The 15388-nt window shown below is 39.8% G+C and overlaps 1 protein-coding gene across 5 annotated transcripts in view; it reads left to right on the forward strand.

Annotated features, from left to right (window-relative positions):
• Positions 1 to 3930: 3930 nt before the first annotated feature.
• The window catches only part of BCL11B (BCL11 transcription factor B), a 116400-nt gene continuing 104942 nt past the window's right edge, over positions 3931 to 15388 (forward strand). For 3 of the 5 annotated variants that reach the window (XM_069735458.1, XM_069735471.1, XM_069735451.1), the window contains exon 1: positions 8427 to 8842. In XM_069735458.1, coding sequence (XP_069591559.1) covers positions 8734 to 8842 — 109 coding nt within the window. In that variant the 5' untranslated portion in view covers positions 8427 to 8733. Of the gene's footprint in view, positions 4588 to 8426; positions 8843 to 15388 lie in introns of those variants that run through there. The other 2 variants (XM_069735478.1, XM_069735465.1) reach the window with 1 other exon arrangement.

A 15388-nucleotide genomic window follows, 5' to 3' on the forward strand; every position in this document is an offset into this window, starting at 1 on the left:
GAATACAATATCACATAAGGTAAGTTATTCTATGGCATGATATTATGTAGTACAGTAAAATATATGGAAGGATATGGCAGAATATGATACAATACAATATGATATATGGTATGATATGGGTGATAGAGCATTATATCATATGATATGATAGACTGTACAATATGGCATGAGGGTTTCTAATGTGATATGATATATGACGTAATATGAAATGATATGATATAATGCAACATGATATATGATATTCAATTGTCTAGTTGATATGAGTTAATACAACATGATGAATGGCACGATGTGACATAATATTATACAATACAGTATATGAGTTATTCTATGGCATGATATATTTTACTGTAAGATATATGGAATGATATGACACGGTCTGGCCTGGCTACAGTATAGTATATGGTACAATATGGCATAATATTATATAATATGATATATAGCACGGTCTGGCACAAATTTATATTATATAAAACAATATGATATATGGTACCACAGGTCATGACCTTAGAGATTACAGAGTGACATATAGAAGTATATGGCAGAATATGTTACATACAATATGATATATGGCACAATATGCTAGAATACAATGATATATGGAAGGATATGGCACAATATGATATAATACTGTGATATATAGGAGGATACGGCAGAAAATGATATATGGCACAATATGCTATAATACAGTGATATATAGAAGGATATGGCAAAATTTGATACGTACAATATGATATATGACAATATGCTAAAATACAGTGATACATAGGATGATGTCACAATATGATATATGGCACAATATGATATAATACTGTGATATATAGGAGGATATGGCAGAATATGATATATGGCACAATATGCTATAATACAGCGATATATGGAAGGATATTGCAGAATGTGATATGATACATACTATATGATATATGGCAGAATATGCTATAATACTGTAATATGTTGAAAGATTTGGCAGAATTTGATACAAAAAATATGATATAATACTGTGATATATAGGAGGATACAGCAGAATATGATACATACAATATTATATATGGCACAATATGATATAATACTGTTATATATAGTAGGATATGGCAGAATATGATGCGTACAATATGATATATGGCACAATATGATATAATACTGTGATGATAATAATATAGAGAAGGATATGGCAGAATATGATACATACTATATGATATATGGCAGAATATGCTATAATACTGTGATATATTGAAGGGTATGGCACAATTTGATACATACAATATGATATAATACTGTGACATGTAGGAGGATATGGCAGAATATGATATATAACAAAATACAATAATATGATATATAGCACAATATGCTATAATAATGTGATATATGGAATAATACGGCATATTATATAACACTGGCATACATGATGATATCCGGTATGATATGGCACAGGATGGGAGATATGGCATGTGATATAATGTGGCATGGTACGGATTACCCAGAAGTATATAAGGGTACAAGATTTCACAATATGAGAATGTAATCCACCATCCCTTCCAAAATTGGCACCCAGAACTATAAGACACACATATATGGAATAAGAAAAAAAAAATAACTATAGTAATAAAAAAAAATCACCGCCTCTATTATTATACTGTATTTGACATGCAACCCCCAAAATGCAGCAAAGCAGCACAAGAGAAACTAATGTGCACCATCAGGGACTGAAACCACACATCTCCCCAGACCAAAGTACTGAAGAAGACATCTGCAAAACACGACCGGCCTTTTTTATTTTATATCAATCGTCACAATGAAATGAAATAAAAACATTTCACGTCAATCTGTTTCCGTTTTTGAAAAAATAAAAAAAAACTGAAATATTTAAAATATATATATATATATATATATATATATATATATATATATATATATATATATATATATATATATATATATATATATATAGAAAAATGAGGTAAAATCTAGAAAAAACAAAGCAGTGAAGAGAATAAACAGATGGAGGGTCGGGCGCGGACATTATTTTGTGTGTATTTAAGATGAAGTGAAGCGATGCAGGCGGCAGAATCACCCGTTCCTAGTTCCACTTTCTACTTCATCATGTGTGACTGCTCGGGTAATGGGCAGACTTGGATGTAATAATTAAAAAAAATGAATGTTTCCACGTAGACGACAATATTGCAAGTGGTTCCGAGCGTCTCTAATGTATCTGAATGCGCCAACGACAATTAAGCAGTTTAACCTCTTGCAGGATGGAGACAGTAGGATGTCCTCCGAGGAAGGGAAAAGCTGCGCCTCACTGTCTAATCTGCTACTTTGTGATGTATATGACGCCGCCGCCATATATGAGCATTATTACCATATACATATTCATGGATGGCATCGCTCGCAGTAGCTGTAGGCTCGGGCACGCCATTAATTGCTATTTTACATGTATTTCCAACGGTTAAGCCTTTGCCGGTTACTCAGATGGCACGGACAGATGTTGCCGGAGCCGGCGCCGTCCTTTTTTTCTTCTTTTTTTTTGTTTCATGTCATAAATTAGGTAAAGCAAATATTAATCTAAAGTGAAGGAATATAAAGAGTGAGGTTTGCTGCTACTGTATGGGGAGCACAGTCATGTGGAGCCCGCCTGGAGGATGGGAGGATGGAGCTGAGCAGCTCACTACTTTACAAGATGGGCAAAGAACGCAGCAATGGAGGCGGGTTAACCCCCTTTATTCCAGATGACGTCTACAGTACATAGATATTATCATACGCACACATGACATTCCCGCTCCTCTCTGGTAGATTGTAAGCTCTCCAGGACAGGGTGCCTTAGGTATGGAGCGTGTATAGTGCGGAGGAATATGAGGCCGCTGTGCAAATCACTGGACAGATAGATAGATAGATAGATAGATAATAGGTAGATATAGATAATATAATATATAGATAATAGATAAATAAAAGATATAGATAGATAATATAATATATAGATAGATAATAGATAATAGATAGATAGGTGGATAATATATCGATAATAGATAGATAATAGATGATAAATAAATTGATAGATAATAGATAGATGATAGATAATGGATAGAGGAGATAGATACTAGATAGATAGATAATAGATAGATGATAGATAATAGATAGATAATAGATAGATAAGATAGATAGATAATAGATAGATATATGATAGATAGAGAGATAATAGATGGATGATAGATAAGATAGATAATAGATTTATGCTAGATAGATAATAGATGATAGACAGATAATAGATAATAGATGATAGGTGATAGATAATAGATAGATAATAGATAGATAATAGATAGATAAGATAGATAATAGATAGATATATGATAGATAGAGAGATAATAGATGGATGTTAGATAAGATAGATAATAGATTTATGCTAGACAGATAATAGATAATAGATGATAGACAGATAATAGATGATAGATAATAGATAGGTGATAGATAATAGATAGATAATAGATGATAGATAATAGATAGATAATAGATGGATGATAGATAAGGAGCCCCATTCATCTTTTCCCCCAGCTCTTCCTTTCACAAGTGTTAACCCTTCACCAGCTGCCACTTGGGTTATAAAGGGTTAAGCCATGTGTCAAACAACAAGTGCCATCTCCCCCTGGTTTCTCTTGCTTCCCTGTTCACAGCCATTAACCCCCTCCGCGCCAGTGCCTAGTGCGGGGCAGCGGCTGGCCGCAGGGTGGGCACAGGCCAGGTGCGGGGCAGGCAGCAGGCATCATGTGCTTCCTCTGCTCCTGCCTTGTGTAGATGCAGGCAGGGTACAATGTTAAAGAGCCACCACTAGTCGCCCCCAGTGCTCCTCAGTCTCTGGGTCTTTTTGTCTCTGGTGCAGATTAAACGTCACGTCCGTACTTGAACTTGAATTTTATCCCATTGTACAGAGGCAGCCCCAGCCATAGAGAGACAGAGAGCTCCCAGAGAACCAGGACTCCGCCATCTTCACCATGAAATAGTCCTCCCCCCAGTGCCAGCCAAGTGGAGCAGTGCAAAGTGCTGGCCAGTCAATTGCAGGGCAGTGCCAGGCTGACTGCTAGCAGCAGCAGGGTCAGCTCCCCCTCTGGCATTCTTCTTCTTTTTTTTTGCCCAGTGATTATTATTATTTTGCATTTTTTATTTTCTGTTTATTATTCTTTTTTATTTTGCATTTCTACCATTTTTGTGTGCATTGCTCTTTTTTGTTGTTGCATTGATGGGAGAAGTGCCATTGGAGTGGGCACCGGCATTTAGTAACTTGGAGGAGAAGTGCTGCTGCTGCTGCTTCCTGGCACAGAGGGGGCACCCAGGGCTCCTGCTCTCCTGAATTTTTTTTTTTTTTTTTTTTTTTTTAATTTTAAAAAGAAGAAGAAGAAGAAGGCACCAGGAGGAGGAAGAAAGATCAGAGAGCAAAGGAGGAGGAGGAGGAAGAAGGAGACGAAGGTGCTGGGAGAGGAGGAAGGAGTCCCCCGGTCGGCTGCAGATCTCCGGGCGATGCCACTGTAAATGCCACTGCAATGTCCCGTCGCAAGCAAGGGAACCCTCAGCACTTATTACAGAGGGAAATCATTACACGTAAGTGCCTGCATGGGCAGGGGGCACTGCCAGGCTGCACGGGAGCCTGCAGGAAAAAGTTTTGCACTGGGGGCAGAGGAGCTGGGAAGTTGGGAAAGTTGCAGGAGGACGCATGTGATTCGCTTTTCTGACAGTCTCACATTCCCAGGTCCTCTCTCCATTCATTCTGATGCCTTTCCCCTTGTATTTTCACCCCAGAAGCTGCAGATCTGATGAAGCCCATTGGCCTTTGTCCCAATCAGATTGCACCAATGCGATCGGATGCCATTTACCAACAATTAGCATTCTATCTGTCTGGTAGTGTTGTATGTGGTGACTCTTGGCACCTAGGACTTCTACTGTCATGGCCACATTGCTTGTATCACTTTCTACAACGCATTGATTATTATTATTAACATCCATGCAATCAGAGCTGTGCGTCATTATGCAATATTTGTGATGCCACATGGGGTCAAACCTGGCACTGGCACAACCTGGTTGGTTTTCGCTTAGATTAGACTGACCAGATTGCATTTATCGCTGTGTGATGCAAATGCCTCGAAATTAGGGATTTGATGCAGGTTTTGGGCATCTTGTATAGGACCAGATTGCACAGATCACAATCTATTACAATTATTAAAAGATTGCACTGATCATTTCATGCAATGCAGTCTATTACAGTTATTGATAGGAGAGGGCACAGATCACTTTATCCAATGCAATCTGTTCTAATTATTTAATGATTGCACAGATCACTTTATCCAATGCAATCTGTTCTTATTATTAAATGATTGCACAGATCACTTTATCCAATGCAATCTGTTCTAATTATTTAATGATTGCACAGATCACTTTATCCAATGCAATCTGTTCTTATTATTAAATGATTGCACAGATCACTTTATCCAATGCAATCTGTTCTTATTATTAAATGATTGCACAGATCACTTTATCCAATGCAATCGTTATACTTATTAAATGATTGCACAGATCACTTTATCCAATGCAATCTGTTCTAATTATTAAAAGATTGCACAGATCACTTTATCCAATGCAATCTGTTCTAATTATTAAAAGATTGCACAGATCACTTTATCCAATGCAATCTGTTATACGTTATAAACGATTGCACAGATCACTTTATCCAATGCAATCTGTTCTAATTATTAAAAGATTGCACAGATCACCTCATGCAATTCAATCTCTTACAGTTATTAATAGGAGAGTGCAAGGATCAGATTGCACAGGTCATTTTATATACAATAAATCAATATCATTATTATTCCTGCCTGCCGCAAAGAATATTGGAGGATTGCACAGCACTGAGGGGCTGTGCAGTACAAAGTTGGAAGGGTAAAGGAGGGGATCCTAGGGAGGTAGGACCTGGGCAGGACAGGCTGGGGGGAAAGCTAATGACAAACACATGGTTATAACAGAATTACAACTGCCTGGTTGTAAAATGGAAATGCAACCAAACTGGCAGCAGAGTCTGGGGAGGGAGAGGAGGGAGCGAGGAGGGGTGCTGGATCAATTTATTAGGAGGGAGGGAGACTGCACAGTGGAGATGGGACAGAGATCTCTCTCCCATGGAGCTGGCACTCGCTTGTCCTGGGCGCCCACTATGTGAGTGCCGCAGACCTGGCAGAATAAAGTCACCGGACAAGAGACTGTAATGGGGCCCGTGTGAAGAATGCGGGGAAGTGGGCTTCTAAACTTTTCCTACCAATCGTCTGCAGCCCATGTGTGTGCCATGCCACCTACAAAAGGGCGTAAGACACCTGGAATGGGATAAATTGGCGCACTTTTTATATGCGCGACGTCGATTTGCTAACTATCAATGCGGTGAGCACGGTTACAATTAGGATAAACGTATATTAGGAAAATATCCATGCCCCATATGTAACCACAGCGAAAGACCCAAATAATGCAGGGAGACCCCCGAGCCACCAGCTTATCTAATTGGGACTTGAAAAGTAGTAAAACCCCCATGTATGCGAGCGCAGAGGCGGCCTGGCGTCATGTATGGCCCGTCACAAGTTTAGGCTTGGTGTTTCGTCATGTCGTTGGTGCGGTGTATAGAATGTAAAATAAAAGGCAGCACATGTTAAAGTGTGACTGTCATGTATTAGTATAGTGCTGCACACATGGAGGTGTAGTGCGGCATCGCATGTAGTTAGCTTGGCTTTATGCTATATGGCCAGGCATCGAGCAGTAATGTTGATGTGTACCTGCTGGGACGATTAACATGGGGAGATGGCAGGTCTGTAATGGCGGATTGTAGTGAATAAATTCGGTGGTTGGTTATTGGGGTCATGTTCATTCAGGATGGGGGACATGGGGACAACATTGAGTTCATACATGTGGACATGGTGGGGTTCATGCAGGATGGAGAACATGGGGACAACATTGAGGTCATACATGTGGACAGGGTTGTGTTTATACATATGGTACATTGGGCAACATTGAGGTCATACATGTGGACAGGGTTGTGTTCATACATATGGTATGTTGGGCAGCATTGAGGTCATACATGTGGACAGGGTTGTGTTCATGCAGGATGGAGAACATGGGGACAATATTGAGGTCATACATGTGGACAGGGTTGTGTTCATACATATGGTACATTGGGCAACATTGAGGTCATACATGTGGACAGGGTTGTGTTCATACATTTGGTACGTTGGGCAGCATTGAGGTCATACATGTGGACAGGGTTGTGTTCATGCAGGATGGAGAACATGGGGACAATATTGAGGTCATACATGTGGACAGGGTTGTGTTCATACATATGGTACATTGGGCAACATTGAGGTCATACATGTGGACAGGGTTGTGTTCATACATTTGGTACGTTGGGCAGCATTGAGGTCATACATGTGGACAGGGTTGTGTTCATGCAGGATGGAGAACATGGGGACAACATTGAGGTCATACATGTGGACAGGGTTGTGTTCATACATATGGTACATTGGGCAACATTGAGGTCATACATGTGGACAGGGTTGTGTTCATACATATGGTATGTTGGGCAGCATTGAGGTCATACATGTGGACAGGGTTGTGTTCATACATATGGTACATTGGGCAGCATTGAGGTCATACATGTGGACAGGGTTGTGTTCATGCAGGATGGAGAACATGGGGACAATATTGAGGTCATACATGTGGACAGGGTTGTGTTCATGCAGGATGGAGAACATGGGGACAATATTGAGGTCATACATGTGGACAGGGTTGTGTTCATACATATGGTACATTGGGCAGAATTGAGGTCATGCATTTGGATCTGACTTGGTTTATACTTGAGATACATTTTCATATCTGGTCTACATGGGGAAAAAACTGTCCCTACATGTGTACATGACTGTGTTCCTACATGGACACTTGACTGCCCCTGTGTTGTTACTCATTCATTCTTGAGGGTCCATGGGCTCGGGATTGTTCTCATACACAGACTTGGGATTGTGTCCATACATGGTGCACAAACCGACAGGACCGTGTTCATACATGGGGTCAGGGTTGTGTTCATACATGGGCAAAATAGGGACAAGGATCCGGAGGCTCTGAGTACCAGGAGACAGGAGCCTAGGGTTCAGCTCATTTTCCCGCCCCCTGCTCGGGCTTCACAAGCGGCTGCATCTTCTCCTTTTCATCCTGGCCCCTTCTACCTTTCAAAAATAAAAGTGTAAAGACTCCCATGGCCCCTGTCTTCTCTTACAAGCATCCCTTAGGTGTCTGCTGTGTCTGGGGGACTGTAGCGAGGGGAGAGCCGGGGACGGCAGAATATTTATGGAAGATTTTAACAAATTTAAATAAATAAATATATATAGGGATATATAAGGGACTCTCTCCCCTCCCCTGGCTTGCAGGGGAGAGCTGCCTGCTCCGCTACCATCCTTTCCTTCTCTCCCTGTTCCATATTTCTTGCCCTCTTATTTGGATTATTTTTTTGTTTTTATATATTGCAATATATATAGATTCTAGATATATTTTTGGAGATAGGATTGTTTCTCCTCCGTGGTGGATTTTTGCACCTCTTGGTGTAGAGATCTGCTCATTCATTCCTGGGTGCAATATTTGGCTTTAAATTGTAACATTTTTCATTTATTATTTTTGCAATTTTTTTTTTGTGTATTTAAATTTTTTGATTTCTGGATGGTTTCATAGATGGAAGCTTTGAATGCACAGGCCTGTCATTGTTTATTGTTTTGTTTTTTTAAATTTTTATTAAACCTCCCCACCAAATATGTCTTGGATGCAGGAGGACGTGAATCAGGTAGGCACATATTTTGCTGTTTACATCTCTCCTGATCTTAGGACTATTGATCAGTGATCCAGAAATGACATCATTGGAGGTATTTGAATATTCATGAAGTTGGCGTTGGCAGACGGCGTAACCCCTTCTTTGCCACAGTCAATCATGGTGCGTGCACCCTTGGTCACGATCTAGGTTAATTAATTCTGCTCTTGATTGAAAAACATTAAAAAATATATGCAACATTGTTGCAAAATTTTGAGTGATTTTTTTTTTTTGCACATTTTCTCCAAATGTATCTTATATCCCTTTTTCCTGTTTATATGATATTTGATATAAGCTTTTTATCCTATATGAGTGCAAGTCTTTGCATTGGCACTGTAGTTTTGCATAGGCATGCGTGAAGATTTTTGCAAATTTAGAAATGGGTTAAGTGGAGTTGGGGTTCCCCCCCACTCCAGTCCCAAGGGATTAACAAATTATGCAAAAAAAAAAAAAAAAAATGACAATGGAATCTGCGTACCTTATGTGGAGTCCTAATTGAAAAAAACAAACAAAAAAAAAAAAGACGTGTTGGGGTTTGTGATACATTTACAAGTTACTGAGACTTTTAAAGGGACCTGCTAGGTGGGATATCAGGAGCTGTAGTATATTGATTGTATACGGCGTACGCTGCTGCCTGGCTCCCTTTATTGGATTCTGCTGTGGATTAGCTTGACATCTCCTGAATAAACAAGGCAGCGTTACTTACTGGCCAGAAACCTGAAAACAAGTGATCCCAAGCAGCAGGCGGCCGGCCCTACTGGTGCAGACCCGAGCGGCAAATAATATATCACCAGACCGATATGTAATAATCATAATAAGAAATAAGAAAGAAATCTGAAGGGGTGAGCGAGGGAAAGCGTCCATGTTGTAGCATGAAAATACCTGCAGATGTGGTGGAGAGAGAGTAGTCAAACCAGTTTTTATTGTTTATTGTGTAAAAGCCCTCTGGTTTGTGTTATATAGGAATCTGGTGACTGGGACGAGCGCACCGCATCAGATGCCTATCACCTTATAGGCTCGCAGTGAATATGCACAAAAAAAGAACGATCTTCTACCTGCATACGATGGGGATGGCGGATTGTCGTGTTTCGTAGTTAAGAACAGCAAACCACAGGGGTGAATGGTGACCTATCTGCAATAATCGCTGAGGAAGGATTTTTGTTGATACTCAGGCCTACGTCCTCATCACTGCACTGAGCACAGATCGGCCTGGATGATAACAAACAAGTTATGAGCAAAGTTCCCTAGTTTACATTACACATATGACGTGGGAATAGGGCAGTTTATATGTGGTGTATAGTGTGTAGATGTGTACGGTACATGTGCTTGTGTGTGTAATGTGTGTAAGGTACATGTGCTTATGTGTGTGTGTGTAATGTGTGTAAGGTACATGTGCTTATGTGTGTGTGTGTAATGTGTGTAAGGTACATGTGCTTATGTGTGTGTAATATGTGTACGGTACATGTGCTTATGTGTGTGTGTGTGTAATGTGTAATGTGTGTACGGTACATGTGCTTATGTGTGTGTGTAATGTGTGTAAGGTACATGTGCTTATGTGTGTGTAATATGTGTACGGTACATGTGCTTATGTGTGTGTGTGTGTAATGTGTGTAAGGTACATGTGCTTATGTGTGTGTAATATGTGTACGGTACATGTGCTTATGTGTGTGTGTGTGTAATGTGTGTAAGGTACATGTGCTTATGTGTGTGTGTGTAATGTGTGTAAGGTACATGTGCTTATGTGTGTGTGTGTAATGTGTGTAAGGTACATGTGCTTATGTGTGTGTGTAATGTACATGTGCTTGTGTGTGTGTGTAATGTGTGTAAGGTACATGTGCTTATGTGTGTGTGTGTAATGTGTGTAAGGTACATGTGCTTATGTGTGTGTAATGTGTGTAAGGTACATGTGCTTATGTGTGTGTAATGTGTGTAAGGTACATGTGCTTATGTGTGTGTAATGTGTGTAAGGTACATGTGCTTATGTGTGTGTAATGTGTGTAAGGTACATGTGCTTATGTGTGTGTGTAATGTGTGTAAGGTACATGTGCTTATGTGTGTGTGTAATGTGTGTAAGGTACATGTGCTTGTGTGTGTGTGTAATGTGTGTAAGGTACATGTGCTTATGTGTGTGTAATATGTGTACGGTACATGTGCTTATGTGTGTGTGTGTAATGTGTGTAAGGTACATGTGCTTATGTGTGTGTAAGGTACATGTGCTTATGTGTGTGTGTAATGTGTGTAAGGTACATGTGCTTATGTGTGTGTGTAATGTGTGTAAGGTACATGTGCTTATGTGTGTGTATAATGTGTGTAAGGTACATGTGCTTATGTGTGTGTGTGTGTGTGTGTAATGTGTGTACGGTACATGTGCTTGTGTGTGTAATGTGTGTAAGGTACATGTGCTTATGTGTGTGTGTGTGTGTGTAATGTGTGTACGGTACATGTGCTTGTGTGTGTGTGTAATGTGTGTAAGGTACATGTGCTTATGTGTGTGTGTGTGTGTGTGTAAGGTACATGTGCTTGTGTGTGTGTGTAATGTGTGTAAGGTACATGTGTGTGTAATGTGTGTACGGTACATGTGCTTGTGTGTGTGTAATGTATGTACTGTACATGTGCTTGTGTGACTAATGTGTGTAAGGTACATGTGTTTATGTGTGTGTGTAATGTATGTACTGTACATGTGCTTATGTGAGTGTAATGTGTGTACAGTACATGTGCTTGTGTGTGTGTGCGTAATGTGTGTACGGTACCTGTGCTTATGTGTGTGTAATGTGTGTATGGTACATGTGCTTGTGTGTGTGTAATGTGTGTACAGTACATGTGCTTGTGTGTGTAATATGTGTACAGTAGATGTGCTTATGTGTGTGTAATGTGTGTATGGTACATGTGCTTGTGTGTCTGTAATGTGTGTACGGTACATGTGCTTGTGTGTCTAATGTGTTTACAGTAGATGTGCTTATGTGTGTGTACAGTACATGTGCTTGTGTGTGTAATGTGTGTACAGTATATGTGCTTGTGTGTGTACAGTATATGTGCTTGTGTGTGTGTTCAGTATATGTGCTTATCTATGTGTATGTGTGTAATGTGTGTACAGTACATGTGCTTATGTATGTGTTTAATTTGTGTACAGCATATGTGCTTATGTATGTGTGTGTAATATGGGTACAGGACATATGTTTGTGTGTGTAATGTGTGTACAGTATATGCGCTTATATGTGTATGTGCGTACTGTACATGTGCTTATGTGTGTGCAATGTACGTGCTTGTGTGTGCATAATGTACATGGGCTTGTGTGTACAGTACATGTGCTTTTATACTGTGTGTACAGTATATTTGGCTTATTTATGTGTGTGTATGTACAGTTGAAGACGTAAGAAATGTGAAGATTGTTGCAGCTCCTTTCCGATTAAAAGTCCTTTATTGATCCATATCCTTAAAAATCATCCCTGCACAAAAGGGAATGTGAACAGCGACAAAAACCTGCTAATAGCAACGCGTTTCGATCTAAACGATCTTCATCATGTACAGTACATGTGTATATGTACATGTGTACATGTGTGTACAATACAAGTGATTGTATATGCGTATGTGTGTACAGTATGTGTCTGTGTGTACAGTACATGTGCATATCTATGTATGTGTGTGTACAGTACATGTGATTTTATATTGTGTATGTGTGTACAGTATATGGGCAGTAATGTGTATATGTACAGTATATGTGCATACATGTGTGTACAATACAAGTGCTTATATATGTGTATAATACATGTGATTTTATATGTGTGTTTATCTGTGTACTGTATATGTGAATGTACATGTTTATGAATATCCATGCGTATAGTATATCGATCAGTCTACTATTATAACTTTCAATCTTTATTTTTCTCTACTTTTTTTCTTTCCTTTCTTCCTTCACTCTTTCTTATTTTTTTCCCATTTTCTTTATTTCAAGTCTCTCTTTCCTCTATTTCTCCTTTTCTTTCTTTCTTTCTTTCTTTCTCTTTCTATATTTCTCTCACGCACTTTCTCTCACACCTTTTTTTCTTACGTTTTTTTTTTCTTTCTTTTACCTTCTCTCGCTCGTTCTCTCACACTTTTTTCTTTCTTCCTCTTGCCCTTTCTCTTTATTTCTTTCTTTCAATCTTTCTCTCTCACACTTCTCTTTCTTTCTTTCACGCTTTCTTTTCCTCTCTCTTTATTTCTCTTTCAATCTTTCTCTCTAATTCTTTCTCGCACATTCGTGTTATACCAATGCTACCTCTCGACAAGCCATTAAAGGGCCCCGTCTTCCTTTCACTCCTTCCCTCTTTATTTAATATAGACTCAACACTTCAAGTGTTCTAGTGTATAAATGACATAATCTCAACCATAGGATTTCATCAGTCAGTGCGCGAAAAGATGGCAGATCTTCCCGTGAGATGACAGGTGGCAGGCGTTCCACTGTGCGGTTTGCGTCATGTGAACTCCACGCGTTTCGTGTATTAACCATATATCCTAATAGTCGTTTTTGGTGAAAAAAAAATGATAAATCAAACAGCCGTGAGAAGCGGATTATGAAGGTCGCTAACCCTTTAGTTGCCAACAGGTAGCGTTGCACAGGAAAATGATTGTGGTTGGGCGTCTCTTGCAGTGCAGGAAGGAACCTCACTTGTACGCACTAAATATCTATGCACAGATTAATATTTTACGTCTGAGTGCCCTGGTCGCTCGTACTTTACAGAATCATATTTTCAGGCCTTGTAAGATTTTATATACCACCCGAAAACATTCTCTGAAATTTAGAAAAATCATTTTTATCATTATTTATTTATGTAATTACCAATTTGCAAGGAGCTTATTCTTTTAAAGGGGCCACAGCAGGGTTCTGCGTCACAGTCTCGGCGTAGTTTTTGAGACCTAATTTATTTACTATGGCGTGCAAAAATGTGACTTTGCGTAGTGAGATATAGGCAGATGGGGGTTTCGATGATAGAGATTGGTCTTAATGCAGCGCTATAAGGAAGTAGATTTTTTTTTTATTTTAAGGGTCAGCACTTGTTTGTGGCTCTTGCCCAGGTATGCAGCATTACCGGTGACAGCGCACAGGCCATATATGTTGTTTTTTCAGATCAATTTCTGTAAAATAAACTTTTCTCAACGACTTATGTTTCTTTTTAAGCTGCACATTTCAGCAGTGCCCTGAAGGCAGACAAGTGACAGATTCTGGCTACTAGGGGGAGCTCCGAGCCTGCAGGATGGGGAGTCGCTGGTTGCAATTCCTTCCTAGTATTTTAACTGTGAAACGCTGAAATCCACATACAAGTCTGTTTACTGCTGCAGCATCCGAGGCACAAAGGGAACATTTTATTTATGCAAATCTTTAGAGGCTTTTGTCCGTACCTTTAATAAGTCCACTCACCTCCTATGTTAGTGGTTATGGGGGGTGCGGCTGACGTTCATAAGTACGTCTCAATCAGCATAGGGCAGATTCTGCGGATAGGTTTATCCAAGTATGTTCAAGTTCACGCTATAATAATTTTAGGGGTTTTTTAATTTGTTTTTAAATAACTGTTGATTATTTATTTATTTTTTTAAATATTTTATTACTTTAAAAAAAATTCATTTTTTTCAATAGGCCGACCCTTAGTTTGGGTTAGGTTTAAATTCACTCATTTTTCAAGTTTCCGTCTTATGATGACCCATGATAAACTTGCTGGCTTGTGGCAGGTTACAAGATGCTACAGCCCTAGTGCATTGCAAAGTAGACGCTCTCATGGTCAGTATCCCGTAGGAAAAGAGTAGTATGCAGTCTCACGTGCACTTTATGCTATGGATAGGCAGGAGTATGCAGTCTCACGTGCACTTTATGCTATGGATAGGCAGGAGTATGCAGTCTCACGTGCACTTTATGCTATGGATAGGCAGGAGTATGCAGTCTCACGTGCACTTTATGCTATGGATAGGCAGGAGTATGCAGTCTCACGTGCACTTTATGCTATGGATAGGCAGGAGTATGCAGTCTCACGTGCACTTTATGCTATGGATAGGCAGGAGTATGCAGTCTCACGTGCACTCTGCTATGGATAGGCAGGAGTATGCAGTCTCACGTGCACTTTATGCTATGGATAGGCAGGAGTATGCAGTCTCACATGCACTTTATGCTATGGATAGGCAGGAGTATGCAGTCTCACGTGCACTTTATGCTATGGATAGAGAGGAGTATGCAGTCTCACATGCACTTTATGCTATGGATAGGCAGGAGTATGCAGTCTCACATGCACTATATCCTATAGGTAGGCAGGAGTATGCAGTCTCACGTGCACTTTATGCTATGGATAGGCAGGAGTATGCAGTCTCACGTGCACTTTATGCTATGGATAGGCAGGAGTATGCAGTCTCACGTGCACTTTATGCTATGGATAGAGAGGAGTATGCAGTCTCACATGCACTATATCCTATAGGTAGGCAGGAGTATGCAGTCTCACGTGCACTTTATGCTATGGATAGGCAGGAGTATGCAGTCTCACATGCACTTTATGCTAT

This window comes from Ranitomeya imitator, chromosome 1 (assembly GCF_032444005.1).
Source record: "Ranitomeya imitator isolate aRanImi1 chromosome 1, aRanImi1.pri, whole genome shotgun sequence".
Classification (NCBI taxonomy): domain Eukaryota; kingdom Metazoa; phylum Chordata; class Amphibia; order Anura; family Dendrobatidae; genus Ranitomeya; species Ranitomeya imitator.